This window comes from Caretta caretta, chromosome 1 (assembly GCF_965140235.1).
Source record: "Caretta caretta isolate rCarCar2 chromosome 1, rCarCar1.hap1, whole genome shotgun sequence".
In the NCBI taxonomy this organism is placed as follows: domain Eukaryota; kingdom Metazoa; phylum Chordata; order Testudines; family Cheloniidae; genus Caretta; species Caretta caretta.
Genome location: NC_134206.1, coordinates 244,348,605 through 244,361,911, shown reverse-complemented (window position 1 = coordinate 244,361,911; position 13,307 = coordinate 244,348,605). Strand labels below are relative to the sequence as shown.

The window sequence follows — 13,307 nt, the reverse complement described above, 5'->3', positions numbered from 1 at the left end:
GAATAGTACAAGTCATGGACAGGTCACATGGCTGTGAATTTGTTTCTTGCCCATGACCTGTCAATGACTTTCACTAAAATTACCCATGAGTAAATCTTAGCCTTAATGATCACGCATACGAAGCGTCATAACTGCAGGCTCTCAGCCTGTGCCAATTTTCCTCACTCCTTTAGGAAGGAAATCTAGATGATGTTTATTGGGCCCTCACTTTAATTTCTAGTATCATCCACTCACTATGGATTTGTCTTGCATAACATTTTTCTCAATTGAAAAAAACCAAACCAAAAAAATACCCCACCAACTCTCCTCTCCCCTCCCCACTCCCTCCCAAAGACTAGTACCAGGCAACAAGTGATTCAACCCTATTTTTGAAGTTTGTGTGGGAGGAGAACGGAATAGCTTCATACATACGTAAGAGGGTTTTTAGAACATAACGGCTGCCATCTGCATTAAAGATCTGAGAGAAACCATAACAGTCTCCTTATATCAATAATGTGACGACCTCATCTACTGGTAAGTGGCTATACAGCCCTTAGTGAGGAAAATTCTGCACATCCCTACCAAATGGGGGGAAAAAAAAACTTCTCAAATACTTCATCTACTTGCACCAACATTTTGCTTTAAACAGGTCTGCTTCTTTAACTGTAGTTTCTGAAGGCGACATTGTTTGGGTAGAACTTAGTTCAGTTTGGCGCATGGCAGGGTCAAATCGAATGACGTCTTTTTCACGTTGCTTTTTGTGGGTGGTGGCAGCTCATTCTTTTCAGGTATTTCAAAAAGGTTTCAGTTTATGTACATGAAAGGTGAATGGAACCCCACCATTCAACATAAATGGTGAATTTATTAACCCTTGTTCAATTGAAGCTTTCCTTAGCAAACCCCCATTCTACCCCAACATATTTTCTCTGAATTGTACTTCCCTCTTCTCCCACTGTCCAAATGTGTTTAAAACATCCCTAAAACACATGAACTGCTTTTATCAGGCCTAATACTAAGATATTCATTTTAGTGGGATTCATGTAATGGTCCTCAAAATTTCCACAAGGACAAGAACACTTAGCAGGCTGGACTTTAAATTCAAGTGAGCTAGTAGTGGTTAAAATACAGACAGGATCTCTCAAAAGCCCCCAAGCTGCAGAAGACACCAGCCCTTTTACACAGCTCCTTACCACAGATGCAGTGTCCCTGGCTTCCTCCAGACCATCCTCCAGTTCACTCAGGGATTCCAGATCAAGGTCTTTGTCCTTCTCCATTAACTCCTTCACCCTCTTCCGTCTATTCTTACTACTACCATAAATCCCAATATCATTCCGGGGGCTCAGAACCTGTAAACACAAAGGAAGCAATGTAAAACCCAAGGACACTAGTCAGATGAACCGATAGAAGGCACTGGAGCACAGATGAGAACAATATACTATGGAATGATTATACATCATAGAATAAACTCTTTTTCCTTCTTGCCACAAAGCACGAGTTCTACTCCACCTCCTTAACAGTAATAGCAGAAACCCTCAGTACACAAACTCACCCAAAGGAGACTGTACGTGACCATGTCCCTCCTTCATGTGGAACTGAAATTTCTGTTTGACCCTACCTTCATACGGAAGGGTAACCTATAACTCATACGCCCACTTCCAAGGTTGCAGAGGGACGTCAAAGCCAATTTCCCGCCTCTGATATAGAACTGACTGTTGCTCACCTGTAACAGGGTGTAGCTTGAGTTCTTCTTCAAGAAAGTCCTTGCCGTGCGTTCCCTCCAGGCACGGGCTGCTGCTACCTGTGACTCCACCTGTGGCAAGGCATCAAGACGTACGGGTATCGGACGGCCTTTTGCAGACAAGCTCTCCAGCTGCTCCAGATAGGCGTAGTTGCTACAGTTCTGGGGTAGAACACAATACTCTGAACCACAGAACTCCAGCACTAAACTTAGTCATTGACCAAACTTTGCCCTGAAACCCACCCCACATCTGATTAATATTTTGATAGCTATTCCTGTGTAATATAAACTTCCCATTTAATGGATAATCTCTGATGGAACTGGCTGGCTCAGGGAACTAGTAATCAGACACCATTTCATCTCAGTTGCTTGTTCAAAGCCAACCAGGTTAATAATAACCCAAAGTTACTAGCGGATCGTTGCTCAGTAGCCCATGTGAAATGAGTTGATAGTTCTCAGTCTACCTCCCAGTAAACATGTGACTGCATCAAAAACACAGCACCACCACCAATGGCAGTCTCAGCCCAGAGGTCAAGAACTGCATGGACCATGGAGACAACTCCCTTCTCTTCCCTAAAGGTGACCCCTCTTAGCCAAGGCTGAGGCACATAGGTAGGGTAGTGCCAAAGGGACACTTAGACTTCTGTTGCTCATGTTGTACCTATTCTGTAGACAGAAGACTTCAGTCTCCAGGGCTGTCAAATCTGGCACCTTATGAAAACACTAAATACATGTGGAATAATCAAAATTTTAAAAAAATCCTTTGCACAGTCAGCTCAATGACTTGGACACCAGGATATACCGAGTCTTGCATCACAGCTATACCATCTCCTGTGGCAATTTGTAGACCAAACAATATTAAAACCAAATAAGGGCCTTGTACAGAGATGCATTTGGGGCAATTGAGAAAACTAATGGCCTTTGTGGTTCATAGTGGGATGCCTATAGGAAAGCGGAAAAGAAAGGAACAGGTTTCCCATGCGGGAACAGATGGCAGCCCAGAACGAAGAGCAAAGAGTTAAAACATGGAAAGAACAAGGTAAGCAAGTTTAAAAGTTCAAATAAGCTTCCCTTCCTCTCTGACCTCCTTCAAGGACAGAGTCGTTAAGAGAAAGGAGCACAGTCCAACAGATTCCACTGCCTGCTATTAGCCCTACCTGAATGGCCTCCACTTTGGCTGTCCAGTCTCTAGCTCGTTGCAGGGCTTCTCTCAGTGCCAATACATTGGGCAGGTAAGCTGGGATGTTCTTTGCTTCATTCACAATGCTTTCCAGGGCCATCATACTTTGTCGTGGTCTAGCATAAGGAAAAACCTGATTCCAGCCTTATATCTCAACAAAGTGTCAGTGAAGTGAGGTCAGGTGGCAGGGCCGCTGTATCACTACACTAGTGCAAGATACCACAGCGCTGGTCTTGGAGGGGGCTGTTCACTACTAAATGCCAGCAGAGATGAGAAAGTTGATGGCCTATTCACCACTAAGGTCAGAGAACACTGCATCAGCAACTGACCTCAAATTCTATCTTATGACCTTGACAGGAAGCTGGTGGTGGTGACAATCTCACGACCGTAAAGAAACAGCAGCAAAGTCATTCTGGGAATGCTTAGGTCTCCTCCCTGGGCCACTGCCAACCCCAAGAAGTCATCATCTCTACTACAACAGTTCACTACCTTCAGTTTAAAAACTTAGTGAGACAGACAGTATCAAACAGTGAAGAAACTGGCTAGATTTTCACAGCCCCGCTCATCACTACGTTCCTAAGACAGACAGGATATTCACTTAAGGGGACATTCTCCTTCGAACTAAAGAGGACTTTTATCACACAGTATAGCTACCAAGTGAATGCTCACCTTGCCTGCAGGCAGACCTTGGCCTTCTCTTCCCATCTCTCGGACACTGTAAGCAGCTCCTGCAGCTCAGCCATGGCCTTTTCTACAGCATGATGTGGTGCCAGCCCCACACCTGAGTCAATCAGCTTCTTCATCACATCCAGAGTGACCCTCTGAGGGTCCGAGAGAGTCAACCTCACCTCATCCAGCCAACGTGCCTGCTGCAGCTCTTGCTTTAGCCGGGGCAGTTCCGGAAGTTCCACATAGAGGCCAGAGCCCATGTCTATCAACATTTGCAGCTTGGAAGAGTCTGGGATCTCATCCATCATGGCTTCTTGAGCACGCTCGTGAAACTCCTCCACATCATCCAAAAGGTTCTGAAACAGATGTACAGCAAGCATAGGCAGACATTCAGCTACAAATATGCACAGTAGAATCAAAGCAAGAGCTGTCTAGCTGGTCAACCAGCTGTGTCAACTTAAAATGACCAGTCATGTAAAGGTTCAGAGCTATCTGGACTATTAAACCATCAACACTCATAGCTACAGGCAACAGATTATCTAAACTAAACACGTACCAGTGTTTGCTAACCTACTCAGGATGGTAGAAAAATGCATAATAAGAACCAATAGCTGGAAGCTGAAGTCAGACAAAAGCAAATTAGAAAGTTAGAAATCAGGCACATATTTTTAACAATGAGGATGATTTACCATTGTAACAAAACAGCAAGGGAAGTGGTGGATTCTCGATCTCTTGGACTCTTTATATTAAGACTGGATGCCTTTAAGGAAGATATGCTTCAGCCAAACATTAGCACAAGTTATTGGCTTCAGCACAGGAGTGACTGGGTGAAATGTAAGGGCTGGTGATACGCAGGAGGTCTGACTTGATGATCTAATAGTCTCCTCCAACCTTAAACTATGTTTCTAGTGGAAAACAGTGGGGGGGCGAGGGAAAGAACAGGTTTGTTTATTTTGCAAATCCATTGATGGTGGAATTGCGTGGATGGGTGACCACTGTCCCTTTCATCCAATACATAAAAATGAGTAACATTAGTGCCCATGTCCACCACCTACTTAAGAGGAACACCTGCAGTTGCAAATAATCTCATTGTTTCAGAGCCCTCTAATCTTCAGAGAGCCAACAAGCTTCTGCTATGTGACACCCCAAATTTGCAAGTTAATGACTTTACATCATGTTCTTTATTGAATGGGACACTTAGGCCTGGCCTATACACAGTTTTTGTACGGTTACAACTATTTTGATGAAAAATTAACCCTCTAACTGAGATAGCTACTCCGGAACAACCCTGGAGGTGGACATAGTTATGCATGCTTATTTTGGTATAGCTTACTCCTCTACTCATTACAGGTGGAAGCTCTACCAGTCAAGCCCATTTATACTGGCATAACTGTATCTATTCTAGGGAAGTTCATAGATTCATAAAGTCCATGGCCAGAAGGACCATTGTGATCTAGTCTGACTCCTGTATAACACAGGCCATGGTATTTCCCCAAAACATTTCATAGAGCATCTATCTTTTAGAAAACATCCAATCTTGATTTAAAATTTGCCAGTAATGGTAGAATCCACAACAATTCCCAGTAAACTGTTCCAATGGTTAATTACCCTCATTGTTAAAAATTTATGGCAATCTCCTGGTTGTCATCTGGCAAGGCTTTTTCTCAATGCAACTGTCATAGATGCAATCAAATACCTAGATATGAAAGTACCAAGAAATATTAAGAACTAGTAAAGGTACATTTAAATCCTGTACTCTCTCAAGTACCTAATGATACAAATCGGTGGCATCCTCTTTCCCTGAGCCTGTGAAGAAGGGTACATACAATAAAAAAGATTCTGCCAAGGCTTCCCTGTATTCTAAGTGGCCCACTTGTATATACTCCCCTTCCCCCCCCCCCCCCCATCTTATTTTAGAGAAGTTAACAACAACATTATTAGAGCCTTTCTCTGGGGTCCTGGTCAATGCCCGCTACTAACACTTAAATTCCAACTCCCTATAGCTAAGCGGATAGGGGGGATTGGGTTCCCAGACACCCCAAATTATTACTATGCTTTTATCGTATTACAGGTGTAAACTGGTTCCAAAATGCAGACACACTTATACCCACATGGGTGGGTACCGATGCATCCAATTCCCCTTGCAGGTCTGCTGGGTTCCTCTTTTCATCTGATGGAGAAAAATAAGGTGCCTACAGTAGCAACCATGAGAAGTCTGGGCTATCCTAACTAAGTAGTACCAATTTCATCCTCACCGTCATACAACAGCATATATCTAGGGTAACCCAGACTTGCAAATTTGGGGGAAAAAAAATATAATTTGGAAGAACTAGCTGAGAAAGAGAATTATATGCATTTCCCAATTCCTCAAGGATGAGGGCTCTCTCTTTTCTAACACTAAAACAACCATCTCATTTGCCACCTTCAGCGGAGTGACAGTACTTACAACACTTACTAATGTATCAATTTGGTCTGGATGTCTTAAGACTGCCAGAGGCCCCAGAGCTACTGGGTACAGCTTCATAAACTTCCAGGCCCACGTCCACAATGCATGCTTTACTAACAAAGAGGAACTCTATTGGTCTGGAGTTTTGTGAAAGCATTGCAACGGAAGTTATCACAGCCTTTAAAAGAACCCCAATGGCAGAGCATGTTACGGAGTGTTAAAAATGCTCCTGTGGATCTCAGGCTCTGATTGATATAGCAAAAGATTCTATTCCAAATCTACGGGGTGCCACAAAGGTTGTGCAAGATGGGGGCGTTGTCCTTGGATATTTGTTGGTGCTTTAATAAAGAAAAAGGAACTCTGATGCATGTGTTGTGAGACTGTCCAACAGTCAGCTGCAGAAAGAGGGGGACACAAGAATGAAAATAGGGCTCTGCTTCAGCAACCTAGCCTCAGCTGAAAATGATATCCTAGGTAATTGTACCTAGTATGCTGGGTTTAACTCCACCCATTGACTCAAGGGCAACAATTATTATCATGTGCATGATTTTACAAAAATAGAGGAGTAGGCTTCTGCCCAGAACAGAGGAGTGGTATTTGAACCTGTCTGAATTAGCAGCAAAAGAAATAGCTTATCAACATGGAAAATAATTATTTGAATTCAAAGAAATCTGGACCTCGTTTCTTGATGCATTTGGATAAAGAACGCTCTGAGCACTCAAATAATGCCAGACTTCCATTCCACAGGAACCCTTAACGTTCTCTTTGTTAAGCTAGAACAGATTGAGCTCCTTGAGTCTAATCACGATAAGGCAGGTTTTCTAATCCTTTAGTCATTTTTGTATCTCTTCTTTGAGCCTGCTCCCATTTTTCAACCTTCTTCCATTGTCAACACCAGAAGTGGACACAGTATTCCAGCAGTGCCATAGAGAGGTAAAACAGGTAAAATAAAAAGAAGTAAAATAGAGAGGTAAAATAGCCCCTCTACTCCTACTCAAGATTCCCCAATTTTTGCACCCCAGGATCACATTAGCCCTTTTGCCCACCTCATCGTACTGGAAGCTCCTGATCAAAATCAGAGTCACTGTTTCCCAGGATAGAGTCCCTCCTCCTGTACATATGGCCTACATTCTTTGCTGCTACATGTACATGTTTACATTTAACCATATTAAAAAACACAATTAGCTTGTGTCCTGTCTACCAAGCCATCCAGATTGCTCTATTATTTACCACTCACCAAATTTTTGCAACATCTGTAAACTTTATCAGTAATGATGTTGTGGTTTCTTCCAGATAATTAATAAAAACGTTAGACTAGGCCCAAGAACAGATTCCTGCGACCTCACTAAAAACACCCATTCAATGATTCCCCTTTACAATTACTTTTTGAGATTTATCAGTTAGCTATCTTTTAATCTATTTCATGTGTGTTAATTTTATGTAGTTCTGGGGTTGCTTTTTTTTTTTTTTAATCAAAACATCATGTGATACCAAGTCCAATGCCTTACAGAAATATAAACCTATTACATCAACACTTATTTTTATCTAACTTGTAATCTTATCAAAAAAGATATCAAGTTAGTCTGAAAGAATCTATTTTCTGTAAGTCCATGTTGATTGGCACTAATTACATTACTCTGCTTTAATTCTTTATTAATAGAGTCCCATATTCGCTGCTTCATTATCTTTCCCTGGATAAATGTCAGACTGACAAGCCTGTAATTATCCAGATCATCCCATTTACCCTTTTCAATATTTTAAACATTTAAAAATTACCCTTTTTAAAGTGGTACAATTTGTGTATGTAGACAAGGCCTTCGTATTTTCAGATGCACTTGCAAACGAGCAGGACACATATTAGCAGATTGTTCATTTGAGGTACAGTTTCTAGTATGTGTCAGGCAAAACTGCATTTAAAACAATGCAGATAATCTGGTAAGGTGAGGGAAAACAGTTACTACCTTTTTGTAACTCTTGTTCTTTGAGAGGTGTTGCTCATGTCCATTCCATTCTAGGTGAGCACATGCCCATGTGCATGGTCATCAAATTTTTTTGCCTTAGCAGTATCTGTAGGGCCAGCTGGGGCGCCCGAGTGCCGCACTCATGTGTTGGTATATCAGGCGCCACTAGCCCTACGCCCTCTCAGATCCTTCTTGCTGACAATTCCAACAGAGGGGCAGGAAGGCGAATAATAGAATGGACATGAGCAACACATTTTGAAGAACAGTTACGAAAAGGTACGTAACCGTTTTTTCTTCGAGTGCTTGCTCATGTTGATTCCATTCTAGGTGACCACAAGCCAGTGTCCATGAAGGTAGGCTTGGAGTGCAGTCTTGCAGCTTGCAGCACTGATCTGCCAAAGCCAGCGTCATTTCGAGCTTGCTAGGTAAGTGCATCATGAAAGACAAACGTGTGGACAGACGACCAGGTAGCAGCTCTACAGATCTCTTGGATTGGTACCTGTGCCAGGAAGGCCACTGACGATGCTTGTGCCCTATCTGAGTGTGCTATCACGACTGCCAGCAGAGGCACCTTTCACAGCTCATCACTGGTGAATGCAGGCCTTAATCCAGGACGAAATCCTCTGAGCAGACACTGGGCGACCTTTCCTTCTGCCTGCCACTGCAACTAACAGCCCCCATGAGTCTCAACAGCACAAGATTCAGGTCCCAGGAAGGGATGGGATCCCAGACATGTAATAGTGATGCTCCAGGCCTTTCAAAAAACAGGCCGTCATGTTGTGAGGCCTGGTCTACACTACAAGTTTATGTCGGATTTAGCAGCATTAAATCTGAATTAACCCTGCACACATCCACACAATGAAGCCATTTTTTCAACATAAAAGGCTCTTAAAACAGATTTCTGTACTCCTCCCCAACGAGGGGATTAGCGCTGAAAGAGACATCGCCATTTTGAATTAGGGTTAGTGTGGACACAATTCGAAGGTAATGGTCTCCGGGAGCTATCCCACAGTGCACAATTGTGACCACTCTGGACGGCACTCTGAACTCTGATGCACTGGCCAGGTGTACAGGAAAAGCCCCGGGAACTTTTGAATCTCATTTCCTGTTTGGCCAGGTGAGCTCATCAGCACAGGTGACCAGGCAGTCCCAGAATCGAAAACGAGCTCCAGCATGGACCAAATGGGAGGTACTGGATCTGATCGCTGTACGGGGAGAGGAATCCGTGCTATCAGAACTACGTTCCAAAAGATGAAATGCCAAAACATTTCAAAAAAATCTCAGAGGCCATGAGGGACCGAGGCTACATCAGGGACGCAACACAGTGCCATGTGAAACTTAAGGAGCTCAGACAAGCATACCAAAGAATCAAACAGACACTCCGGGACAGAGCCCCAGACATGCCGCTTCTATGCTGAGCTGCATGCAATTCTAGGGGGGGCCGCCACCACCACCCCACCTCTGTCTGTGGACTCCGAGGATGGGATACTCTGCCATGGCTGAGGATTTTGCAGATGGGGAAGATGAGGACGACGATGAGCTTGGGGAGAGCACACAGCACATCGTTCTCCCCGACAGCCAGGATCTTTTTATCACCCTGATTGAAATACCCTCTCAACCCAACGACGCCGGAGAAGGGACCTCTGGTGAGTGTACCTTTTTAAATATAATACACGTTATAAAAGCAAGCGTTTTTTAATGATTAAGTAGCCCTGAGGACTTGGGATGCATTTGTGGCCAGTACTGCTACTGGAAAAGTCTGTTAACGTGTCTGGGGATGGAGCGGAAATCTTCCAGGGACATCTCCATGAAGCTCTCCTGGAGGTACTCTAAAAGCCTTTGCAGAAGGTTTCTGGGGAAAGCAGCCTTATTCCGTCCTCCATGATAGGACACTTTACCACGCCATGCTAGTAGCAAGTAAACTGGTATCACTGCATGACAAAGCCTGGCAGCGTATGGTCCCAATGTTTGCTGGCATTCAAGCAACATCCGTTTTTTAATCTCTGTGTTATCCTCAGGAGAGTGATATCGTTCATGGTAACCTGGTTGAAATAGGGGAATTTGATTAAGGGGACATTCAGAGGTGGACGTTCCTACTGGGCTGTTTGCCTGTAGCAGTTAGCCACGTGGGGGGGGAGGGCACTGGTGCTGAGCTGTTTGCGTTTGGCTAGCAGGGATCTTCCCTGATACCAGCCAGGCGGTGGGGGGAGGGGAAAAGCGATCATCCCAGAGAATTGGATGGAGGGAGTGGGTTAGTTTGGTTTCTGCTGCTGCACATTAACAGGAAAAGTGCAGCAGTAAATGGCAAACTCAACGGGCTTTGCTTGGTATGGGAAAGGAGGGGGCTGCTGTTATGAAGGTTGCAGAAGCCAAAAGACTATGGCTTACCATGGCCACCTGCAAGCCGAATTCTGTTGCCCAGCCCTGCATGTGTGATCTTTAACACCAAAGCCGCAGACACTCAACATAAGATGCAAAATGCGACCTTGTACCAAAATCACATGTGCTCCGAAAGGTGAATAGTGTTGTTCACCGAGAAAGAGTACAGCCATTGTTCTGTAAAATGTATCTTTTTAAATACTTCATTCCCTTTTTTTCCTCCAGCAGCTGCAAATGTTTCAAGCCTCCCTCCTCCATCCCAGAGGCTCTCTCAGATAAGGCGATGAAAAAAAAACACACGCGCAATGACATGTTCTCTGAGCTCACGCAGTCATCCGGTACTGACAGAACTGCGTGGAGGGACACAATACCAGAGTACAGGACGGTGGCCGATGAATGTGAGGAGAGGTGGCGGCAGGAAGATCAGAGGAGGCAACGCTGGGGCTACTGTGGGATCAAACGGACATGCTCCAGCATCTGGTGGAGGTTCATGAACGGCAGCAGGATCACAGACCACTGCTGCAGCCCCTCCTTACCTGCCTTCCCTCCTCCCCAAGTTCCATAGCCTCCTCACCCAGACGCCCAAGAACGCAGGGTTGGGGAGGCTCCGGGCACCCAACCACTCCACCCCAGTGGACAGCCCAAGCAACAGAAGGCTGGCATTCAACAAGTTTTAAAGTGGCCTTTTCCTTCCCTCCTACCCTCCTCCCACACCCTATCCAGGCTACCTTGTGAGTTATCTCCCTTTTTTTATAATCAATTAATAAAGAATACATGTTTTTTAAATGATAGTTACTATTTGCTTTGCAAGCAAGCTTGTGATAGAAGCCGGGGGGATGGGGGGGGGGGTGGCTTACAGGGAATTAGAGTCAACCAAGGGGCGGGTTTTCATCAAGGAGAAACAAACAGAAGTGTTACACTGTAGCCTGGTCAGTCATGAAACTGGTTTTCAAAGCTTCTCTGATGCACACCGCTTCCTGCTGTGCTCTTCTAACCGCCCTGGTGTCTGGCTGCGCGTATTCAGCAGCCAGGCGATTTGCCTCAACCTCCCACCCCGCCATAAACGTCTCCCCCTTACTCTCACAGAGATTGTGGAGCACACAACAAACAGCAATAACAACGGGAATACTGGTTTCGCTGAGGTCTGACAGAGTCAGTAACCTGTGCCTGCGACCCTTTAAACGTCCAAATGCACACTCCACCACCAGTCTGCACTTGCTCAGCCTATAGTTGAACAGCTCCTGACTACTGTCCAGGCTGCCTGTGTACGGTTTCATGAGCCATGGCATTAAGGGGTAGGCTGGGTCCCCAAGGATAACTATTGGCATTTCAACATCCCCAACAGTTATTTTCTGGTCTGGGAAGTAAATCCCTTCCTGCAGCCGTTTAAACAGACCAGAGTTCCTGAAGACGCGAGCGTCATGAACCTTTCCCAGCCATCCCACGTTGATGTTGGTGAAATGTCCCTTGTGATCCACCAGGGCTTGCAGCACCACTGAAAAGTACCCTTGCGGTTTACGTACTGGCTGCCCTGGTGGTCCGGTCCCAAGATAGGGATATGCGTTCCATCTATGGCCCCACCACAGTTAGGGAATCCCATTGCAGCGCAGCCATCAAGCATGACCTGCACATTTCCCAGAGTCACTACCTTTGAAAGCAGCAGCTCAGTGATTGCATTGGCTACTTGCATCACAGCAACCCCCACAGTAGATATGCCCACTCCAAATTGATTCCCGACTGACCAGTAGCTGTCTGGCGTTGCAAGCTTCCACAGGACTATTGCCACTCACTTGTGAACTGTGAGGGCTGCTCTCATCTTGGTATTCTTGCGCTTCAGGGCAGGGGAAAGCAAGTCACAAAGTTCCAGGAAAGTGCCCTTTCGCATACGAAAGTTTCGGAGCCACTGGGAATCATCCCAGACCTGCAACACTATGCGGTCCCACCAGTCTGTGCTTGTTTCCCGGGCCCAGAATCGGCGTTCCACGGCATGAGCCTGCCCCATGAACACCATGATCTCCAAATTGCGGGGGAACACGATTTTAGAGAAAAGTGTGTTCATGTCCTCATCATCGCGCTGCCGTTGCCTCCTCGCCTGGTTTTTCAGATACTGGTTCTGCATATGCTGCACAATAATGTGCGAGGTGTTTACAATGGTCATAACTGCTGTGGTGAGCTGAATGGGCTCTACGCTTGCCATGCTATGGCGTCTGCTCCTGCTCAGGCAATCCAGGGAAAAGGGCGCGAAACGATTGTTTGCCGTTGCTCTGGCGGAGGGAGGGGCGACTGACAACATGGCTTACAGGGTTGGCTTACTGGGAATTAAAAACAACAAAGGGGGTGGCTTTGCAAGAAACAGAATGGCCCCCTCAAGGATAGAACTCAAAACCTCAAGGATAGAACTCAAAACCGGGTTTAGCAGGCCGTTGATTTCACGGAGGGAGGGAGGAGAAAATGAATACAAAACAAATCTGGTCTATTTCTTGTTTTGATCCACTTCATCTATCTTTATACACCTTGCTGGCGGCAGACTGGGCAGTACTACCGCTAGCCATCGTCATCACCTGGGTGCTCGGCAGAAGACGGTGCAGTATGACTGCTGGCCATGGTCTTCTGCTGGCTGCAGATTAAAAGACAGTGCGCTGCCAGTAGGACTGAATCACCATGAGACGAAACTTAAAAGGGAAATGACCTGGCTGAGTCACTCCCATGTTTGCCCAGGCACCCCTGACCTCATCGAGGTCGGTTAAAAGAGCACCCTGGACTACGTCAACGACGGCTACCAGTCATACTGCACTGTCTGCTGCCAAAAGGCAATAAACTGTTGCTGTGTAGCAATGCAGTACCGCGTCTGCGAGCACCCAGGAGACATACAGTGACGGTTAGCTGAGCGGGCTCCATGCTTGCCGTGGTATGGCGTCTGCACAGGTAACTCAAGAAAAAAGGCGCAAAACGATT

General features: G+C 45.5%; 1 protein-coding gene across 2 annotated transcripts in view; it reads right to left on the bottom strand.

Moving 5' to 3' along the window:
• Positions 1-13,307, bottom strand: part of KDM5A (lysine demethylase 5A) — a 96,174-nt gene that overhangs the window by 32,630 nt on the left and 50,237 nt on the right. For both annotated transcript variants that reach the window (XM_048829075.2, XM_048829083.2), the window contains 4 exons: positions 3,567-3,922; positions 2,875-3,013; positions 1,700-1,879; positions 1,170-1,325 (listed from right to left, as the gene is read on the bottom strand). In XM_048829075.2, the coding sequence (XP_048685032.1) occupies positions 1,170-1,325; positions 1,700-1,879; positions 2,875-3,013; positions 3,567-3,922 (831 nt within the window). The remainder of the gene's footprint in view (positions 1-1,169; positions 1,326-1,699; positions 1,880-2,874; positions 3,014-3,566; positions 3,923-13,307) is intronic.